This window comes from Anser anser, assembly GCF_964211835.1.
Source record: "Anser anser genome assembly, chromosome: 23".
NCBI classification, from domain to species: domain Eukaryota; kingdom Metazoa; phylum Chordata; class Aves; order Anseriformes; family Anatidae; genus Anser; species Anser anser.
Genome location: NC_139744.1, coordinates 728,896 through 750,232, shown reverse-complemented (window position 1 = coordinate 750,232; position 21,337 = coordinate 728,896). Strand labels below are relative to the sequence as shown.

Here is a 21,337-nt window from a genome sequence, read left to right as displayed (position 1 = left end):
CCCCGTCCGGTGCGGCCGACGGCGGCGCCCCGTGGCCGGAGGCCGCAGGACGGCGTTACCGGGCCGGGGCCCCCGGTGCCCCCGCCGGGTCCGAGGGCGGCCGCGGGGTGCAGGACGCGACCCCCGGGGACCCTCCGGCCCCCCCCCCGCCCCCCATCCCCGCACAGACGGAGCCGGAGCGCCGGGCCGTGGAAAACTCTTGGTTTATTCCGGTACAAAACGAGCCCCCGCCCCGCAGCCTCCTCCCGCACGGCCGCCGCCCCCCGCCCGGGGCCCCCTCCCCGCCGCCCCCGGCCGCAGCGCCCCGGCCGCCCCCGGCCCCCGGGCGGGGCTGGGCGGGGAGCCCGGGGCCGGCGCTGCCGGTTCCTCCCCGGCCCGGGGCGGCGCCGGGGGGGGGACGCGGCGCGGGGGCAGCGCGGGGCCGGCAGCCCCACGCCGCAGCCGGCCGGACTGGTTCGGGCGGGCGGGGGCCGGCCTCCGGCCTCCCCGCCCGGTTCCGCAGCCTCCGTTGCCCCATCGCGGCGGGCAGGGGCGGGGGCCGAGCGCACCTGCCCCCCTCCCCCCCCCCCGGGATCACCCGGTACCGCCCCGAGCCCTCCCCGGTACCGCCCGGGGCTCCGCGCCCCCCCCCCCCCCAACAGGCACCGTCGGGGGCACCGGGAGGGGGGGGCGGCTCCGTGCTGGGAACGGCGGCGGGGGGGCTGCGGCAGCCCCGGGCCCCAGCGAGACTTCACCTCGGGAGGGGTCCTCCGGGGGGCACGGGGCGGGACCGGGACGGGGACGGGACCGGGACGGGGACGGGGTCGGGGTCGGGGTCGGGACCCTGCGCCGGTCCCCGCCCCCCATCACAAAGGGTCGCGGCTACAGCTTCACCCGGAGGCGTCCACCCTGCCCGGGTGGCAAAGCCTGGCTTCACCTTAATAAAATAATAATATTAATAATAATAATTAATAATTAATAATAATAATAAAACAATCGAAACCGAAGGCTGCGGGGCGCCCTCTGGGCACGGACCCCGCTCGACTTCACCTCCACCCCTTCCCCCCCCGGACCCCGGGGGCGCTCCGAGCCCGGGCAGCCCCGGACACGGCCCCCCCGGAGCCCCAGGATCGGGGCCCCCCAATCTCCCCCCTCCCCGGATTCCCAACCGGTGTGAACTGGTGCCGCCTGCGGGGCAGAGCCGGTGGCCCCGGTGCCCCCAGCAGCCCACCCTGCCCCCAGCGCGGCCCCCAGCCCCTCCCAGGTCCCAGCTCCTGGCTCCTTTGCCCAAGGGGTTCTGCCAAAACCGGGGGGATAAAACCCAAAAGGTCGAAAACCCGAGCATTTCGTGGACCACCAGCCGGGGGATGAAGGACGGATGGGGGGTCCCTGGGGGAAGGGGGACAGCCCCAGAGGAGGGGAGATGTGGGGTCCCCCGGGGGGGACACCCCAGGACGTTCCCAGGAAATACGGGGACCTGGGAAGGGACAGACGGGGTCCCCGGGGGGACAGGCAGCATGCACAAGGGGACAGGTGGATGCCCCCTGGAGTAGGGGGTCCCGGGGAGGGACGGTTACAGGGCCCCAGGGGACGGGCAGCATGCACGGGGGGGGCAGCTGGGGGCCCCGCAGGTGCAGGGTCCCCGGGGACAGGCGGCATGCAGGGGGGCGGGCGGAGGTGCCCGCAGCTGCGGGGTCCCCGGGGAGGGACGGCCTCGGGTGCCGGGGGGGCGGGGGGGGGGGGGCGGCGGGCAGAGGAATGCGGCCGCCCCGGCTCTCCCGGGGCCGCGGCCGCCCCGCGCTTCCCGCCCGGGGCCGCGGTGGGTGTGGGAAAGCTGCAGGCGTGCGCTTGGGCAACCGCGTGCCCAGCGAGCGACGCGCCCGCCGCGGCCCCCGGCCGGGGATGCCGCCCCCAGCGCAGCACCCCCTGCCACAACTCACATTCAAGCAGGGTTTCTTTTTTTCTTTTTTTTTTTTGGCCTCAATTTGGGCCAAAAAAAGGGGGGTCCATAGCCCCATAGCCCCCGAGCCCAAGCGGGGCTCCCACAGGCAGGCTACGGGACCCCCCGGGGGTAAGGAGCCCCCCACCCCCGGCACCGAGCTGTCCCCAGAGCAAACGGGGCCAAAAGCCGGGGGGGCGGCCAGCCCCCGGCATTTCGGGGGGCTGACGGGGAGGGGGCCGGGGAGCGGCGTCGCCCGGGGGCTGCGAGGCCACGGCCACGCTCCCGGGGCGAGGGCTCTGGGGCTCCTCTCGCTTTCTCCTTCCTCCCCGCTCGGGCCGGACAAGCCCAGGCAGCGCCGGCTCCTCGGCTCCCCTTGATGTTCCTCCCAAACAGCCCCGCCGCCTGCCAGCAGCCTCCCGAAAAAAGATTTGGGAAGCCGGGGGAGGACGGGGGGAGCGGGCGCGGGACAAGTGAAACTGCCGCGGGCAGCGCCGCTCCCCGCCCGGGCACCGCCGCAGCGGGCTGCGGGGGGGGGGGGCTGCGGGGGGGGCGGCGGGGCCGGGACCCGCCGCCCCCGGCACTGCGGGGCACGGGGGTCCGGCTCCCGGCTCCCCTCCGGCGGCGCGTCGAGCGCACGGTGCCAGCCCGGCCCCCCCCCGCCGCGGCCCCGCGGCCCTCGGAGACCAGCCCCGAGGGGGCGCGGGGCCCCCCCGCCGGCACCGGCCCCCGGCCCGGCGGCTCAGTTTGTGGGGGCGGCGCTGCCCCCCTCGGGCTCCCGCTTGCCTCCCTTGCCGGCCGGCGGCTCGCCGGCGCCCTTGGCCTCGGGCTCGCCGCCGTCCTTGCCGCCGTCGTGCGTCTTCATGTGCTTGCCCAGGTGGTCGCTGCGCATGAAGACGCGGCCGCAGACGGGGCAGGTGAACTTCTTGGTGCCCGTGTGGGTCTGGAGGTGCCGCTGCAGCTCGTCGGAGCGGGTGAAGCGCTTGCCGCAGAAGAGCCAGTTGCAGACGAAGGGCCGGTCGCCGCTGTGCCAGCGCAGGTGGGCCTTCAGGTGCGAGGTCTTGGCGTACGCCTTCCCGCAGCCCGGGATGTGGCAGTTGTGCAGGTGCTTGCGCTTGGCGCCCTCGGGGCAGGGGCCCCCCCTCTCGGCCTCCTGGCAGTTGGGGCAGCGGCACGCCGCCTGCCCCCCGCCCCGCGGCACCGCCCGCCGGCCCCCCTTGGCCCGCCCGCCGCCCTCCGCCTCGGGGGGCCCCTCCAGCGCCTTGGCCCCCTCCGGCCCCAGGAGGTGCTGAGCAGGGGGCAGGAGGTGGGCGGGGGGGGCGCAGAGCTGGGGCTCGCCCCCGCCGTACCCCCCCAGCGGCGGCTGCAGCCCGGGGGGCGCGGGCACCTGCAGCCCCCCCTGCCCGTGGGGCAGCTCCATCCAGCTGGCCCCGGCGTGGAGGTCCCACCAGTTGACGCCCCCCTCCTCGCCGGGGGGGCCGGGGTGGGGCGGCCGAAACCAGGGCTCGTAGGGGTGCGCCATGTCCGGGGCCGCCTGCAGCAGCTTGGCGTAGGAGCCGGGGGCGGCGGGGCCGTCGGGGGGCAGCTCTAGCCGCGGGGGGCCATGGGGCTCGTAGGCGCCGGGGGCGGCGAAGGCGGCGTCGGGGCCCGCCAGCGGCAGCTCCGGGGGCGGCAGCGGGGAGGCGAAGTCGGCGCCCGCCGCGGCGCTGCCGTGGGGCTGGAAGGGCTGCAGCGGCTGCAGGTCCAGGTGGGTCGGGGAGGCGCGGGGCGCGTCGGAGGACTGGTTCCCAAGAGAGCCGCAGACAGCTGTGAGCATTGCCGAACGGCGGCGCGGGCGGTGGCGCAGACAGACCTGCAGGGCCAAGGAGGGGCGGCGGGGGGAGAGGAGAGCCGTGAGAAGAGAGGGCTGCGTGTGTGCGCCCTCACCCCTCCGGCCCACCCCCACCCCCCACCCGCCCCAGGGTCTCCCCGCGGCCGCGCGCGCTGGCACGGGGGGGCTGTCACCGGCGGCAGCCCTGGGCCCGGCTCCCGCCCCCGGGCAGAGCCCGGCAGCACGGGGGGAAACTGAGGCGGGCGGCAGTGCCCGCTGGTGCTCGGCGCGCTGCCGGATGACGCTGTGCTGCGGGTGCCAGCCCTGCCGGGGCAGTGGGCAGCCCGGGGCAGTGTCCCCGGCGCCTGTCACCCAGCGCCCCCCCACTGAGGACGTTTCTCTGCTACACAGCCCAGCGGGACGGAGGCCAGGCAGGGGCCACCCCTCGGCCCCCCCAGGCAGGGGACTGTCCCTGCAGACCCAGCGCCAGCCCCCGGCATGGACCCACCGGGTCGCATCTGTGACCCAAAGGGGCTGGTGCCAAATTCCTGTATCGGAGGAAGCCACAGGGCTCTGCTTCGTCCCTCCCCGACGTACGCCCCCCTAGCACGGCCAGGGCATCGACCACTGCTGGGGTCCCCGAGGGGCTGTAGGGCAGCAAGCAGCAGCCCCAAGCCCCTGCCCCGCTCCTGGCCCAGCCCTGGGGTCTTGCCCCACAGCACGGGGACACAGCCCCCGGGAGCCCCCGCGCTGTCGTGGGGCCGCAGCCCCCCGGGCCAGCTGGCAGTGGGACAGGGGAGCGGAGGCCCGGGGCTGAGCCACCGGCAGCGCTTTGAAGCCGGGCTCAGGGCTGCCTTCGCCTGCGGCCACGCAGCCCCGGCCCCAGGCACCTGCTGCTCCCCGCAGCGCGGCCGTGACTCACTGGGAGCTGTGCAAACCCCACGGGGGCCGGGCCCCACCCCGGTGTTGAAATCCACCTGCCGCCACCAGCTCCCGCCCCCCGACTTCCCACCGGCGCCGGGGGGGGGGTGGCTGAGACCCCCTGCCCTCTTCCCCCATTCTCCCCTTGGCAGAAGGCCGGGTGCGAGGCCACGCCGCCCCCCTGCCACCCCTTGCCTATGTGGGATGGGGACAGACCCCCAGGGAAGTGCAGAGGGGTGCCGGTGCTTTGGGGCTGGGGCCAGGCCCCCAGAGCCCCCCACCCCCAGCACTACGAGCACGGGGCAGGAGCAGGGCCCAGCGCTGAAGACCCCCGGCAGCACCCAGCCGCATGGGGTGACCGCTTTCCCCAGCGGGCAGTGCCTGGGCAGGCAGGGGGACCCCACGGAGGGGGCAGGAGCTGGGGGTGCCAAAATCCCCCCCAGCAGGACCCCTCTCCACCTGCGCTACGCAGGCACCGAGCTGAGCGCTGCAGGGCTGGGGGGCACGGCAGGATGAGCCCAAGGGCAGGTCTGGGGGTGCTGCTCCCCAGGGTGGGCTCGGCTCTGCCCTGGGGGGGTCGGCACCGATTGTCCACGACACTGGAGGGCTCCTGGGGATGCCAGGCAGGGGGGTGAGGGCTGGCACCCAGCGGGTGCGAGGCCACCACATCGCCCCATCCAGCGCCAGCCCCCAGCGGGGTCCTGGGCCCCTCGCCAGCCCCTCTGCTCCCCGTGGGAGCCGCGCCGGGGCACAAAGCCCCGAGGCCGTGTCCCATCCCGGGGGTCACACGGAGCTGGGGGCGGAGGGGACCGGCAGGCGCGACCCCAGCCCCCCGAGCCCCCAGGCTGAAGGAAGGAGCCGGGGACAGAGGGGACACACGGGGGGGCCCGGGCAGCTCCCACCCAGCACGGCCCCTCCACGGCTCCCCGGTGCCTCCTGGAGCGACCGCCCCGGCCTCGGCCGAGCCCCGGCCCCACCACGCTGCCGCCCTGCCCCGGCCCCGCGGGGCTCCCGGGGCGTTTTTCCACCGCGGATGACGGGAGGAGCCCGGGGCCCGGCGCTGCCCCCTCCCTGGCGGGGCTCGGCGACGCGCTGCCCACTGCACCGCGGGGAAACTGAGGCAGCGGCGGCTGATGCGCGCCGTGAGTCACGGCCGGGCTGGGCAGAGGCGGCTCGGCAGGCTCCCAGCCCAGCCGGTGCCTCGCCCCGCGGCGGGGCCGGGCGGGCGGCGCTGCCCTCGGCACGGCCCGGCCGGGCACCGGCGCGGGGCGCACGGGGGGGCTCGGGGGGTGCCGCGGGCGGGGGCTCCCCGGGGCCGGGCCGGGCCGGAGGGGCCGCGGCTCGCTCCGCGCGTGGGCTGGGCACGGCGCGGGGACCCGCGGGGACCGGGGACGGCCGCGGGGGCTCGCTCGGGCCGGGAGCCGGGAGCCGGGAGCGGCGCGGTCCCGTCCGCGGCACCGGGCACCGGGGCCCGCCCCCGTGCCGGCCGTCGGGGCGGCGGCGCCGCGGGCTACCTACGGGTCTAGCGGCGGCGGCGGGCTCCCGGCGGCTCCGTCCTCATCGGCGGGGCGGGCGGCGCTGGCTGCCGAGGGACCCCGAGGGACCCGCGCGGCTCCCCAGGGAGCGGGCACCCACCGGGCCGGGCGAGCAGGAATGGCCGGGTCCCGGCCGCGCTCCCGGCTCTTCCCCCCCGCGCCGCCTCCCGCCCCTCCCCGCCCGGCCCGGCCCGGCCCAGCCCGGCCCAGCCCGGCCCAGGTGCTTTTAACCCTTGGAGGCAGAGCCCGGCGGTGGCGGCGGCCCCGGCCCCGGCCGGGATCCGGCGCTTGAAAGCGGAGGGAGGGGACGGGAAGTTCGCAGCAGACACCGCGACCGGCGCTAATTAAAGAAGAAAGCCGCCGCCGCCTCCCTGCGCGCCCGCCGCCCCCCCGCGCCCCGACGGCAGCGGCCGAGCCCCGGCCGGGCCCCGCAGCCCCCGCGGGTGGCGCCGAGCCCCCGCCCCGCCACCGGCCCCCGTCCCGGGGGGCTCAGTGCCCCTGTCCGGGGGGCTCAGTGCCCCTGTCCTGGGGGGGTCAGTGTCCCTGTCCCGGGGGGGCTCAGTGTCCCCGTCCTGGGGGCTCAGTGCCCCTGTCCCGGGGGGGCTCAGTGCCCCTGTCCCGGGGGGGTCAGTGCCCCTGTCCCGGGGGGGCTCAGTGTCCCCGTCCTGGGGGCTCAGTGTCCCCGTCCTGGGGGCTCAGTGTCCCTGTCCCGGGGGGGCTCAGTGCCCCTGTCCCGGGGGGGCTCAGTGCCCCTGTCCGGGGGGCTCAGTGCCCCTGTCCTGGGGGGGGGTCAGTGCCCCTGTCCCGGGGGGGCTCAGTGCCCCTGTCCGGGGGGCTCAGTGCCCCTGTCCTGGGGGGGGGTCAGTGCCCCTGTCCCGGGGGGGCTCAGTGCCCCTGTCCGGGGGGCTCAGTGCCCCTGTCCTGGGGGGGGGTCAGTGCCCCTGTCCCGGGGGGCTCAGGCCCGCCTGGCCCCATTGTCCCCCTGCCGGGGGGTCGAGGGGACGGGGACAAGCGCAGGGCTCGGGGGACACCGGGGCCGGACACGTGGTGGCACAGAGGGGGGAGCTGACGGCCGAGCCCCCCCTGACCCAAATGGATCGGGGCAGCCCAAAGGGCCCGGGAGTTCCGGGCTGAGCCCGACCCCGCTCAGCTGCGGGGGTCCGACCCTCCTGGCCCATCTCCGTCCCCCTGCCCCTGGGGAGCCCGGGCCGCGGGGGCCGCCAGGAGCCCCAGGAGCTGCCGGGCCCCACGCGGGAGCCGTTCGATCGCTCGGCCGCCGTGGCCCCGTTCCCGCACCCACAGCGCCCGGCCGGAGCGGGGCTGGCTGCGGGGGGGCCGCGGGGGAGCCCCCCCTGCCGCGGGGCCCTGGGGGGGGGGCGTCCCCGGGTGCCGGCGCCCCGCTGGAGCCAGGACCCCGGCCGCAGCCCCGGGAGCCCGGCTGGCCGAGCCCGGCGCGTGGGAGCCCGCAGCTCCCTGGCGCTTGCCAAGCACCCGGCCGGGCGGCGGGCGCGGGAACTCCTTCCCCCCGGGGGAAACTCTCCCGGTTTTCATCATCGCGTGGGTCCCGGCGAGCGCGCAGGGCTAGGACGGCTCCGCCGCCGCCGAAACGCGGCTGCGGGTGGGGTGGAGCGCGGCCCCCGGCTCTGCCGCGCCGGGACCGGGGGACCCTGGGGAGGGGGGGCCGGGGGCAGCAGGGCAGCAGCCGCTGGGGGCCGCCCAGAGCCACGCAGCCACAGCCACGCGCAGCCTGCGCCGGCAGCCCCACGCTCCGTGGGGCGGGGGGGGGACACAGCCGGACCCCAGCCCCGCGTCCCACCGCAGTCTGGGGTGCCCCCGGTGCCCGGCTGGGCCACCCTGAGCAGGCAGGAGGGCTGCGGTGCCCCCCGCGATGCGGGGCTCCCCCTGCACCCCGGGGAAACCCTGGCCTTGTGCCGGGGGAGAGCGGGCATCGTACCCCCGGGTTGTCCCTGCTGCAGTGAGGATGGGGATGCTGCGGCCCCCGGGGGCCCGGCACCTTTGGAGCCGGGGGCGGTGGCGCTGAGCTCCCCACGGCCTGGCCGGCCGCCCCGTGGGGACCCAGCAGCTCTGCGGGGCCGGGAGCGGGGACACCTGCGAGGTGCTGTGAGGAGCAGGGACCCCGCGGAGCTGCGGGTGGTGCGCCTTTCCCCACGCTCCATGTACGAAATGTGCCCTTCCCCACGCTCCGTGCACGTGGCGGGGACGTGGCGCATCTCCTGACCGGGGGCTCATCCCAGTCTCCCCAGTGCTGTGAGACTGGGGGAGCGGGGGGCAGATGGGTCCTGGCAGGGGGGGCCGGCTGCTCTGGCTCCTCTCCCACCACCCCCAGGGGGATGGCTGCTGGTGCAGCCCCTCGCCCCGCCGGCCCCCTCGGCCCCCTCGTGCCGCAGGACACCGTGGGACAGCAGGACACGGCCGTGAGCCTGCAGTGGGACGGGGACCGTGGCGTGGTGTGATCCTCCTGCGGTGACACGGGGCCGTGGGGCTGTGGGGGCCGGGGGTGCTGGGGCCGGCAGGGGGCTTGGGGGCAGGAGGCTCCTGGGGCAACCTTGAGCAGCGCTGGGGCCCCTGCTGGGACCACCCGTGGGGGGAATGGTGCCCATGCAGGAGGGTGGCGGGGGGGCATCTCCTTGCCATGGAGTGTCTGAAACCCCGAGCCGTGCCTTGAAATTACAGCTAATTACAGAGCCCATTTGCATAAATTACAAGGCGAGAGGCGAATGCCTCAAATCTCTCCGTGTGCTGGGGCAGCAGGAGCCAATCTGGCACCCCCAGAGGGGACCCAAGGGCCCCGGGGGAGCAGCAGGGGTCGGTGTCCCCAAAACGGCATCCAGCCCCGCGGTGTGCGGCTGGGCAGGAGGCAGCCGAGCCCCCGCACCCCAGCCCTCGGCCCCCGCCGCTCCCCAGAGCCCGGCCCCGCTGCCGGGGGGGCTGGGGCCGGCACGGGGGCACCGGCAGGGCCTGGAGGTGGGACAGAGCCTCCGGCACAGGGGTTGGGGACAGCCCTGTCCCCAGCTGGAAGAGGGGCCACGGAAGGATGGGGGAATGGTGGAGGAGGAGAGATGTCCCCCCCGGCCCCAGGAGGGAGCTGGGGGGCTGGAGAGCTGGGGGAGGAGGGGGGGGGCACTCCTGGTCCCTGGGCAGGGCACTTCCAGCAGCGCCCGGCGCTGGGACTGAGCAATTTCCCCCGCTGCCATAAAACAAACCGGTGTCTGTGCGGGGCGCGTGTGGGGGCTCACACGGGGGGGGGTGTGGGGTGGGAGGGTGTGCACACGCGTGTGTGTGCGGTGTGTGCACACATCTGCACGGTGATGCCAGGTGTGTGTGCGTGCACCCACCGTGTGCCTGCACCCACCCACGCACACGGGTGCTGAGCTCGGCGGGGGCCGGGTGCCCGCGGGCGGGTGCCGGGGGGCCGCAGCCGGTGCCACGGGGCGACGGCAACCGGTCCTGCCCCGGCTCGGCCCGCGGGGCTGCGCCGTCTGGGTCAGCGCGGCCCGGGGGGAGCCCCCGGGGGGGCCGCGGGGCCTCAGACAGGGAGAGCCGAGGCGCCCGGATCCGCCCCCCGCGGGGGCCCTGGCAGCGAGCCCCGAGCTCGGGAGGGGGCTGCCCCCGGCCCCGCGCCCAGACGGCCCCGGGGGGCCCCGAGCCTGCTGGGGCTGGCCCCGCTCCAGCTGCGGCACGGGGCCGGTGGCACGCGGGGCTGGGAGCGGGGCGGCACCGGGTGCCGCAGCCCCGCGGGTTGGTCACGGCCCCCTGCACCCACGGGTGGGCAAACCGGGGGCGCAGTGACCAGCGCGGGCCCGGCGGGGGGCCGGGTGCCCGAGCCCCGTGGGACCCCCGGCACCCGCAGCCCGGGGGCCCGAAGCCGTCCCTGTCCCCGTGCCTGGCGCAGCACCGAGGGCGCAGCACCGGGGGCACGGCCCGGCGCAGCCCCCGCTGCCGGAGCCCCCCGAGGGGCGCGGGGGGACCCGGTCCCGCCCCCCGGCCCCCCGCAGCCCCGGCCCCCGCCCCGAGGATGCCCGGGGGCGGCGGGAGGCCGCGCTGCCGGCCGGCGGAGCTATCTGCGGGATTATCGCGACGCCCTCCCCTGCCCGCGGCCGTGCCCGGTCGCGGCGCGCCCCGGGGCGGCGTTTCTCACCCGGGCAGGAGCTGTCGGGACTGGAGCTCTGCAGCGCGACGGCCTCCCCTGCCCTGCCGAGGGAGCTGACGGCTCGGCGTGATTCAAACGCGGGTGTTAATTACCCCCCCGTAATCTCCCTGCCTATCGGCACCCGCCCGGCCCGGCCGGCGGGCACCGTGCGGGGAAGGTCCCGGCACGGCGGCGGGGAGCTCCCGGCACCGCGCCCGGGCTCGGGACACGCGGACGCGACGGGGACGGGGACGTGCGGCTGTACCGGGGACACGTGGCCGTGGTGGGGACGGGGACGCGAGGCCAGGCCGGGCCAGGCGCCACCCGGCCGTGCCGTCGCCACCTCCTCCCGGTGCCCGGAGCCCCCCCGGCTGGCAGCGGGGCCGGGGGAGGCCCGGGGGAGGCCGGGCCGGGCCGCGCAGGAACAGGTTCGGCTCCCGCCAGGGATCAAAGGCGCGGAGGCAGCGCGGGGCTGACGTCAGGGCCCCCGGGCAGCGGTGACGGCACCGTCCCCGTCCCCACGCCGGCCCCGCCACCCCCGGCAGGGGCTCTGCAAACCGCCTGCTAATTCTTCGAAGAAATCATTAACAACAGTTAATGATCTCGGCAGAGATGGGCTGCCGGGCTGCGGAGGTGCCCTAATTGCCTTAATTGCGTGTGGGCTCTGAGCAGCCGCCAGCAGCCCCGGGCTCGGGGACGGCCGGGGAGGGCAGGGACGGGACCCGTGGGGATGGGGACCTGCGGGGACGGGCCCACGTCACGGCTCCGGGCCCTGCAGGGCTCCTGGTGCAGCCTGGCTGGGGCCCTGCTGCGCGGATCTGGGTCCCCGTGTCCCCGTGTCCCCTTCCCAGCCTTGCTGGGACAACCTGCATGGCTCTGTCCCCACCTCGCTGCCCAGCCCCTGTCCCCATGTCCCCACGTGCAACAGAGCCAGGCACACACGTTACGGACAGGGACGTGGGACGAGGCTGTCCCGGGGCTGGCGGAGGGCTGGGGGTGCCCCTTGGTGCCCTCCTGTTTGCCAGGCCCCGTTTCCAGGGAACCCCCTCCCTCTGCCAAGCAAAAAAACACGAAAATTTGGTATTTTGCAACAAAATGCGAGGCAGGGAGGGGACAAGAAACACCCAACGCCAAGGGGTGGCCACAGCAGCGGCGCTCCCCCACTCCCCACGTCCCCGCACCGAGGCCTCCCCAGGCCCCGCTCCCAGCTCCGGGGCCGTGGGCACGGGGGGCTCAGCCCCGGGGCTCGGCAACCTCAGCGGCAGCGGGGACAGCCCCGTCCCGGGCAGGGCGAGCCGTGCCTGCGCTCGCGTCCGTGCCGGGCTTGCAGCCTAGAGCCGGCGTCGCCGCACGCCCGGGGAAACTGAGGCAGGGAGTGGCAGGCCGGGGCCTGCCCGGGCGGGAGCACCCCCAGCGCCGGGAGCACCGTGTGGGCGGTGGGGGCAGGCGGCGGGGGCCGCTGCCCTTGGGCCTCCCACCAGCCCCGGTGCCGGTGCCGAGCGGGGCCGTGCCGGGGGACGGCAGCGATGCCCCCCCGGCCCCAGGCCGCTGGCCGGGTGTGGGCCACAAACGAGGCACGGGCTGAGCAGCACATCCCGTGCCCACCGCCCCCGGCACGGCGGGGGGGACAGCCCCGGGCCCGGGACCCCTGTACAGGGCCTGGGGAGGCCGGGGGGGGAACGGGGGGAACCGGGGAGGCGGCGGCGCCGGTGCTTGGCGGCAGCCCGGGGGGCGGCGCTGGCCGCACAGAGCAGGCCCCGGGGCCGCAGACACCGCGCAGCAAAGCGCCGGGCAATTACCCGGCTCCAGCGGGACCGGGAGCGGCCGGGCCGCGGGCGGGGGCGCGGCGGGGCGGGGCGGGGCCGGCCGGGAGCCGCCGGGACCCCGGGGCCAGGTGCGGGGACACCTGGGGGCGGCGGGGACGGGGCTCGGGGGGCCCACGGGGGGGAGGGTTCGGGGGTCGGGGGCGGCGCCCCCAGGCCGGGGAGGGCCCGCAAGGCCCCGGCCGCGCCCCCCCGGCCGCCACCGCCGCCTCCGTCCCCGCGCGTCACGTGCCCCCCACCGCCCCCCGCCCCGGGCGCGCAGCCAATCCCAGGGTGCGCGGAGCCGCCCCGCTTTTTCCATTGGCTTCCCCGCCTGTCAGTCATGCCGGGTTTCGACCAATCAGAGAGTGCTGCCATGCGGCTCCCGCCCCCGAGGAAGCCCGCCTCCCCGCCTCGGAAGCTTGGCAGTCAGTCCGCGGACCGGGACGTGCTGCGCTCGCTCTCATTGAGCGGCAGAGCTGTCAATCAAAGCTCCGCCCTCCCATTGGGTCTTCTCTTCCGTCCGTCACATCGGGAGCCCGCGCCCATTGGCGGAGCCGTCCCTCCATCACCGCGCCCCATTGCTCGGCGGAGCCGCCCGTCAAGCGGCCGGGCGCGTCGGATTGGCCGCCGATCGAGCCCCTCGCCGCCGGTTGGCCGGAGCGCCGGAGAGCCGGGCGGGGATTGGGCCGGAGGCCGCAGAGGGGGCGGGGCGCGCAGGGCGGTGCCCGGACAGCCCCGCAGGAGGAAGATGGCGCCGTGAGGGGGTCGCAGCCGCCGCCGCCGCCGTCCCGGCCGGTCTGTGCGGGCCCGCGGCGGGGGCGGGGGCGCCGGGGCGGGGGGGGGAGGCGGGAGGGGCGGCAGCGGCGGCGGTGCCGGGCCCGGAAGAGGCGTGAGGCCCCCGCGGCCCGCCCCGCCCCGCCCTCCCCGCGCCGGGCGGGCGGGCGGCGCTTCCGGGGCCCGGCGGGGCGGGGGCGGGGGCGGGCCCGGGGCTCGTCCCGCCTCCCCGGGGAGCGCGGCGGGAACGGGCCGGGGCGGCGGGGCAGGGGCGGGCCGCGGGGGGCGGGGCCGGGGCGGGGCCGGGGGGGTTGGCGCCGCCCCCCCCCCCGAGAGCCCCCCGGTCCCGGTCCCGGGCAGGCGACGGGCGCGGAACCGGGGCAGGCCCGGGGCGAGGCCTGCGGCGGCTCCCGGGACCTGCCCCCCTCGGGGCTCCTGAGGCGTTAAAGCGACGGCACCGGCAGGAGCCCCGCCCGGTGTGCCCCGCGGGGTGCCCGGTGCCCGCCCGTAACAGTCACCGCGGGTGCCGGAGCCGACGCCGAGTTAACACCGGGCCGGGGCTGCTGCCCGCCCGCCCGCCCGGCGGGGCCTCGCTGAGCCCTTCGGGCCCGGGGCAGTCCCGGTGGACGTGGGGGCAGGGCCGGGGCCATGCCCGCTGTGCCCCCCCCGGGGGCAGCTCTGGCTGCTCGCCCCGGGAGGAGCGGCCCCGCGCTACGCAGCACCGGGCCGGGGGGCGCGGTGGGAACGGTGCCGGGGCCCTGCTGCCCTTCGGGGCGCAGCCGCCTCCGCGCGGTCCTCGGGAGCCCGGGCAGGGCGTTCTGGGGACGGGCCGCCTGCCCCGAGGGCTGGGGGCTGCGCAGCGCCGCACGGCGCTCCCCGTGTCGGGGCGGGGCCGTCGGGGAGGCTCCTCGCAGGTAACGAGGCGGCGGTGACCAGGCGGCCGTGACCAGGCTGCCCGCCGCTCTCTGGAGCAGATGCAACTTCCCCCGGCGGCTGCAGCTCTGCCCACCCGCCTTCGCCTCCCTGGCCCTGACCCGGGGTGCAGGGAAAGCACCTCTCCCCCAGCTCTCCCCCAGCTCTCCCCCAGCTCTCTCCCAGCTCTCCCCCAGCTCTCCCCCCTGTATCTCCCGTACAATATCGCAGATAACAGCACGGGGTCCGAGGTAAATAAACTCCTGTGCGAAGCGAGGGAGCTGCCTCCGAGCAAACCTCCTGGCTGTGCAGCTGGGAGCGCTGCAGCTGCCGCTGTGCTCCCTCGCTGCCCGGGGGTCCCACAGCTGCACGGTCGGGAAGTTTCCTCCTGCGGCTCCACAGCTGGAGCCCTGTGGGGCTCCTTCCGCGTGCCCCGAGCTCCCGGCAGGCTCCAGGAGCCCCTCACGGTGCCATCGGGGTGTGCGGGCAGGCGGCCGGTATGCGAGGCCGTTCCCAGGGAGTGAAGGGCAGGGGGAGAGGCCAAGGCACAGAACTGCGCTTGGGACAGGTGGAGGAAGGAGGAAGGTGGCTAGGAGAAAGGGAATTTCACGAGTCGCTGCTCCCTCACTGCCTCGAGGGAAGCCCTGGGGCCACAGGGGCGAGCTGGGCCCGATGCTCGGCGCGTTCTCCGTGGGGCGCGGAGCTGTGCGTGCCCGCAGCCAGCGGCGGCTCGTGGTGTGTTTGGTGAGAGGGGCCCGGCTGGGCTCAGGGGCAGGGAAGCCGCGAGTTTTGGTGCCCGCCTGGCAGCACCGTGCAGTGGGGGGGCCGCGTTACGGCCTCAGGCCGGGCGCTGTCCCGGCTGGGTCGGACACGAGTGGTACAAGGGAGGAACGCGTGGGGCTCACGCTGCGGCGACACGGGGCTTCTCCCGGCCCGGCCCGGGTTTGTTTGTGCGGCTGCTGGCATCCCTCTGATGTTTGCGGCCAGCTCAGTGCTGCTGCCCTTTGTAGTCAGGGCTGCTAATCCGCGGCGCTGCCCTAATTCCGCTGCGGGAGGGCGCAGCCCTTGAGCCCGGGCAGCTGCACAAGCAGGCTGTGGGGAAGGGGAGCGTCCCCCGGAGCGTCCCCCGGCGCAGGGCAGCGTGACGGACCGGGCTCGGCTCCCTGCCCCTGCCCCTGCCCCGCCGCTGGCTGCTCTCGGCCTCCCTGGGCCCCGCTGGCGGCTCTGCTGCTCCCCCACACGACCTTCTCGTTACGTAACGACTCGCCGACGTTCAGCACCAACAGCACACCGAAATAACTGAAATGATGTTTTTCCAGCCTGGGAAAACACCGGCCCGCACCAAAACGCTGCCCTCGGAGGTTCCCCGAGCTGCAAAAACGAGGGGCAGGGGGACGGCGCGGGCTGGGTGCTGGGAGGCCGCCCCCGGGGGGGGCTCTGCAGGGCAGCGGTGCTCCCCGGCAGCCCGGGGCCGTGCGGGGACAGCAGCAAACGCACCGGGGCCTCGGCCCGGTGCCTGGTGCCCCGTGGTCGGCCGCTCGCTGTGGCCACCATTTGCCTTCGGTGGCCAGCGAAGGCCGAAGGCAGGCACGGGGGAAGGGGGCAACGCAGTGAGGGTTCTCCAGCCCCGGCTGGGGGCAGGCTTGGGGGGGTTTGGACAATGCTGGGGGAGCCCCTCGGGCATCGGGGCCCGGGCTGGGCGCTCCGAGGAGCCGCGGTGTCGCTGCTGGCCTCACTCCCCACCTCTGCTTCCTCCCGCAGACCGAGCGACAGCATGGCTGCGACTGCCGCGGTCAGCCCCAGCGAGTACCTGCAGCCGGCCGCCTCCTCCGCACAGGTGAGCGCGGGGGCGCCGCGGGCTCCGCGCCGTGCCCCAGGCTCGGGACCGCTGGCAGCGAGCCCCGGGGCGGCCCCTGCTGCCCCCGGGAGGAGGCTGCCCGCAGGACAGGCGGGGGGGCCGCGCTCGGGGCCCGTTCCCAGCCCAGCGCTGGCTCCTGCAGCGGCTGCGTGGCGGTGTGCCCCCTGCCCGTGGCGCTGTGCCCCCTGCCCGTGGCGCTGTGCCCCCTGCCCGTGCTGTGCCTTCCCTAAGGACCTCTGGGGTCTCGTTAGCTGCTGCTGCCACGAGGCGGCCAGGGGATTAAAACCGGTGTGAAGCGCTGCAGGGGCGTGCAGGGGCGGTGTGAGCAGCAGCAGACATGCAGGGCGTGTGCGGCTTCATGGAGGATGCGAGCGCGCAGACACACGATTACAAGGCAGCCGCCGTCCCGGTGGCTAAAAGTAGCACGGCTGGGGCGAGCGCGGGGCTCACGTGGTGCGGGTAATTAAGCTGCTCGCTTAATGAGGTGTCTGACGGGCGCGGGCTGCGTTACTTTCGGCAGCGTGTAGCCTTCCCCTGGCGGACTCGCCCTCGCGTCCGTTCGGCTCCAGCCCCCCCCTGACGTGCCCGTCTCCCTCCCAGGACTCGCAGCCGTCTCCCCTCGCCCTCCTCGCAGCGACATGTAGCAAAATCGGCCCCCCTGCCGTGGAAGCCGCCGTGACTCCTCCTGCCCCTCCTCAGCCAACGCCTCGCAAACTCGTCCCCATCAAACCTGCTCCGCTCCCTCTGGGCTCTGGGAAGAACAACTTCGGGATCCTGTCATCGAAGGGGAACCTCTTCCAGCTCCAGGGCTCCCAGGTCGGCACCTCCTACGCCGGGGGGCAGCTGGTTTTTGCCATCCAGAACCCGGCCGTCATCAACAAGGGGCCCCGCGCGGCCGCCAACATCCAGTACCAGGCGGTGCCCCCGATCCAGCCCGCGGGGGCGCAGACCATCCAGGTCCAGCCCAACCTCGCCAACCAGATCCAGATAATTCCGGGCGCGAACCAGGCCATCCTCGCCCCGTCCTCGGCCTCTCACAAGCCCGTGCCCATCAAGCCGGCCCCGGCGCAGAAGGGGGCAGCGTTGCCGGTGCAGGGCGCAAGCAGCGTCGTCAAGCTGCCCGGCGGCAGCAACGTGACGCTCGCCCTGCCCGTCAACAACCTGGTGAGCGCAGCGGAGCCGGGCGCGCAGGCGCAGATCGTCGCGGAGAGCCCCTCGAAGCCCGGCAAAAAGCCTCGCAAGAAAGCCGCGTCGCCCGGCCAGCCCGCCGCCGTGGCCGTGGCCGAGCAGGTGGAGACGGTGCTGATCGAGACGACGGCGGAGAACATCATCCAGGCGGGGAACAACCTGCTCATCGTGCAGAGCCCGGGCTCGGGCCAGCCGGCCGTGGTGCAGCAGGTGCAGGTGGTGCAGCCCAAGCAGGAGCCGCAGGTGGTGCAGATCCCGCAGCAGGCCCTGCGCGTGGTGCAGGCCGCCTCCGCCACGCTGCCCACCGTCCCCCAGAAGTCCTCCCAGAACTTCCAGATCCAGACGACGGACCCCGCGCCCACGCAGGTACGCCGCCCTCTGCCGTGTCCCTCTGCCCCTCGCCCACCTTTAAGGACCAGGGGTTCTGTGAGCCACCCGGCGTCCCCGCCTTAGCGTCAGGTTCAGGCGTCGCTCACGCGGGTTCCGATGTCTCGGGGGGGCTGGGAGCGCAGCTGCTCCCCCGGTGGGGCTCTGTGAGGCCTCTCCTCCCGTCCGCCTCCTCTTGCGGGACCCGTAGGAGCACCGCGTCCTTGAAGGCTCCGCTGTGGCGCCGGCTCGGGCCCGTACCCAGCCTGTGCGGAGGCTCGGGAAGCGCGGGGAGGGGAGGGAGCGGGCTCACGGGCCGCAGGGCTGCGCTGCTGCCTTGGGGAACCGGGCTGCGAGGCCAGAGCAGCCCTTTGCTGCCGTGCCAAGTCAGGACTCGTCTGCGGGAGGCCCGCGGACTTCAGGGGCCAGGGCAGCTCCTCGTGCTCGGGGCCGTGCGGGCCCAGCAGGGCGGCTCGCGGCCGGGGGGCCTCACTCCTCCTCTCCTCCCACCAGGTCTACTTCAAAACGCCGTCGGGGGAGCTGCAGACGGTGCTGCTCCAGGAAGCCCCCGCCGTGACGGTAGCCCCGTCCGGCACGTCCTGCAGCAGCCCCGCGTCCCGCAGCCCGGGGGGCGGCGGCAAGAAGCCGGCCACGCGCAAGGAGCGCCCGCTGCCCAAGATCGCCCCCGCCGGCGGCGTCATCAGCTTGAGCGCGGCACAGCTGGCGGCCGCGGCGCAGGCCATGCAGACCATCAACATCAACGGCGTGCAAGTGCAGGGCGTGCCCGTCACCATCACCAACAGCGGAGGTGGGCCGCGTGCTGCGCCGGGCGGGCGGGGGGGGGCGGGGGGGCACGGGCAGCTCCCAGGTCGGGGGCACAGAGAGCCCCCCGCAGCGCTGCGCAGCCGGGGCGCGGCGGCTCCGTAAGCAGATCCCTGGAGCCCCGAGGCTGGGCGCTGCTCGGTGCCACCTGTCCTCAGCCGCTCTCGCTGCCCGCGCTGCGGGAGGCCCCGGGTGTTTCACGGGGAGGCGTCCCGGCGGCTCCACGTGGTGCTTGCAAGCCCGTCGCGGTGGCCGGGTCGGGGGGAGCAGCTGCTGCAGCCCCCGCCGGTGGTGCCGGTCCCACGGGGCTGCGGGACGCGTCCCAGCGCTGCCCAGGAGCCCCGCGAGCTGCTCGCTCCTGAGCTGTGCTCAGGGAGGCCGAGCCCTGCCCGGCCCCGGGGACGAGCCGTGTGCCTCGGGGAGGGCAGGGACCCCCAGGCAGGGGGCGCAGGGCACTGGGGGCTCCTCTGGGCCTGCGGCCCCCACCCCACACAGCCCCGCCAGCCCCGGCCCTGTGGCGGGGACACCTCCTCCCACCTGCCGTGCTGCCTGGCGGGGGGCTGCTGCTCCGGGCTCCCGCAGGCCCAGCAGGAGAGCTGCCCCCGCACACGCCGGCTCTGCCGCAAGGCGTCGCCGCTCCCTGGGAGCGAGCCCGGCCCCTCCGCTGCCCCGGGGCTGGTGCCTCCCGCAGCCCACAGCAGCCAGGCGCAGCCCCAGCCCCTCGAGCAGCCCTGGCACGCCCCGCTCCCCATCGCCTGCCCCGAGCCGCACATCCCCGCGGCCGCCCCGGCCTGCCCCGGCACACCGGCCCCGGCCCCGAGCCGGCGGCTGCGGGGAGCTGGGGGCAGAGGCCGCGTCTGGGGAGCGTTTATCTGCGCCGCCATCCAGAGAGACCTGCTGGCGCTCCGCGGTTTCTCCCGGCAGGACCCGGCAGCAGTCCCGGCTGGGTTTGGCGCTCGGAAGCTGCCGGTTCTTGCTCAACCCAACGGTGTCAGCATAAAACGCGCTGCGGTGCGGTTCAGGGCTCCTCAGCGCGCCGCCGCCATCGCTGGGGTGGCTTTGGGGGGGGTTAATTGCTGCTTCGTGACGAGCGTGGGGAGATGGCTCAGGCAGATGCCGCTGCTGCCTGCGCCGCTGCCGCGGGGCCATGCCGCAGCCCCGGCCAGGAGGGGCCCGGTGGGACCGGCTGCCTGCGGCCCCGGGCGCGGAGCCTGGGCCCGGCTTCAGCGGGGACGCGCTTGGCGGGGCTGCCAGGCGGCCCCCGGCCCTCGGCGCAGCGCTGCCCCTCCCCAGGTGCAGCTGGAGGCACCTGTGCTCTGCCTGCCCCCTCCCTGCAGACCCCTTCCTCGCTCGGCCGCCGCACCCCCCCTGCTTCTCCTCGCCTGCTGCCCCCGAGCTTGCTGACGCTGACCCCGTCTTCTTCTTTGCAGCCCCCCGCACGGCCGCCGGGTGCTGTGCGAGGCCCCGGCTGCCGCCTCCGTGAGTGCCCGAGTGTGGAGCGGCCCTTAGGGTCCGGGGTAAGTCCCGTTTTTTTGGTCAATATATTGCACGTTTTTTCAAAGTTTCTTTTTTGTTTCCTCTTTGGCCGTTTCCCCACCCCGAAGGGTCAAACCAAAAACTTTGAAAAACCGCACAGTATATTCAGAAAAAAAGGGACTTACCGGCCCACCTCGGGGCCAGCACGTGGCGGGGCCGGGGCAGTGCCGCATGCGGGGCTGGGGCGCCGGGGCCCGGGGAGCCTGCCTGGGGTCCGTCCCCTCCCGTCCCGTCCCCGCAGGGGCTCGGCGGGACCCTCGCAGAGCCGCGCCGGGCCCCTCGGGCGCGGGGGCCGGCCGGGCAGCGCCTGACTCCCGGTTCCCCCCGCAGGGCAGCAGCAGCTGACCGTGCAGAACGTCTCCGGCAACAACCTGACCATCAGCGGCCTGAGCCCCACGCAGATCCAGCTGCAGATGGAGCAGGCGCTGGCGGGAGAGGCGCAGCCGGGGGAGAAGCGGCGCCGCATGGCCTGCACCTGCCCCAACTGCAAGGACGGCGACAAGAGGTGAGGGGGGCGCAGGGCGGCCCCGGGGGGGGGGTCCCACGGCCGCCTCGCGCCTGACGCCCACCCTCCCGCTCTGCCCGCCAGGCCGGGGGACCAGGGGAAGAAGAAGCACATCTGCCACATCCCCGAGTGCGGGCGGACCTTCCGCAAGACGTCGCTGCTGCGCGCCCACGTGCGCCTGCACACGGGCGAGCGCCCCTTCGTCTGCAACTGGGTCTTCTGCGGGAAGCGCTTCACACGCAGCGACGAGCTGCAGCGGCACGCACGCACCCACACAGGTCTGTGCCCCCCCGTGCGGCCCCCCCCTCCCAGGGCAGCCCCCAGGTTGCAGCCCAGCTCCCCCCAGGGACCGGCCTCGCGAGGACCCCAGGTGCTGAGCCGAGGGCCTGGGTGGGCTCGGGCCACCAGCAGCCGCTGTTGGGATGTGGCGGAGCTGCTGGGAGGGACCAGGAAGCCGGGGGCTTTCTGCCCCCGCTGACAGCGGTGACAGGGCTGCCAGGGGGACGTGGTGCGGGCACGTCACCGCCCCCCGGGGTCCCTGCAGCCCTGCCCGGGGCCGGTACCGGGGCGCCGGGGCTGGGAGTGGGGTGTGCGTGTGCTGACGGCCGCTGCTCTGCCCCGCAGGTGACAAGCGCTTCGAGTGCGCGCAGTGCCAGAAGCGCTTCATGCGGAGCGACCACCTGACGAAGCACTACAAAACCCACCTGGTCACCAAGAACTTGTAGGGCCGGGACCCGCACCGTGTGGACAGGCCTCGCGGGGCCGCGGCACGGGGACAGCGACCGGGCGCCGGCCCGGGCCCCCGCCGCCCCCGCAGCACTCCAGGCTCCCGCCCGCCGGCCGGGGGCAGCCGCGCCCCCCCCCCTCCCGCACAGACCTCGGGGACGCCGCCGGGCCCCGCGCGGGAGCCGCCCGGCGGGAGGGGCGCCGGGGGCCGACCCCTCGCGGACCCCCCGGGGCCCGGCAGCGCGGGGAGCCCGGCAGGGCCCCGAGCCCGGCGGGGGCGGGCCCGCAGGGGGCTGCGCGGCCCCGCGGGCCGGCCGGGAGCGCCCCGCAGCACATTCCTCCTTTATATTTAAAGCTATAAACGAACAGCGCAGTGCGGACGAGCCGCCGCCAGGCCCCGGTTTGTGTGCGGTCGGTGCCGGGCGGCGCCGCTCGGGGCTCCCGCGGCCCCCCCCGGTCTGACTCCCTCTGGTTCGCCCACGTCTTTCCCCCAGCGCCTGTCCCCCCCCCC

General features: G+C 76.0%; 2 protein-coding genes across 3 annotated transcripts; one reads left to right on the top strand and one right to left on the bottom strand.

Moving 5' to 3' along the window:
• Positions 1–166: 166 nt before the first annotated feature.
• On the bottom strand, positions 167–6,574 carry SP6 (Sp6 transcription factor). Of its 2 annotated transcripts, XM_083808763.1 has the most exons (3): positions 6,168–6,574; positions 2,705–3,770; positions 167–916 (listed from the first exon to the last, which is right to left on the bottom strand). In XM_083808763.1, the coding sequence occupies exons 2-3, from the start codon at positions 3,732–3,734 to the stop codon at positions 870–872; spliced, it is 1,077 nt and encodes a 358-aa protein (XP_083664889.1). In that variant the 5' UTR covers positions 3,735–3,770; positions 6,168–6,574; the 3' UTR covers positions 167–869. The 2 variants fall into 2 exon arrangements, with proteins under 2 accessions (XP_083664889.1, XP_083664890.1); XM_083808764.1 differs by lacking the exon at positions 167–916 and having other exon boundaries at positions 1,398–3,770; positions 6,168–6,573.
• Positions 6,575–12,793: 6,219 nt separating this feature from the next.
• Positions 12,794–21,326, top strand: SP2 (Sp2 transcription factor). The gene is made up of 7 exons (XM_083809450.1): positions 12,794–12,934; positions 15,587–15,662; positions 16,284–17,237; positions 17,751–18,045; positions 19,926–20,100; positions 20,185–20,378; positions 20,725–21,326. The coding sequence occupies exons 2-7, from the start codon at positions 15,600–15,602 to the stop codon at positions 20,823–20,825; spliced, it is 1,782 nt and encodes a 593-aa protein (XP_083665576.1). The 5' UTR covers positions 12,794–12,934; positions 15,587–15,599; the 3' UTR covers positions 20,826–21,326.
• Positions 21,327–21,337: the final 11 nt, after the last annotated feature.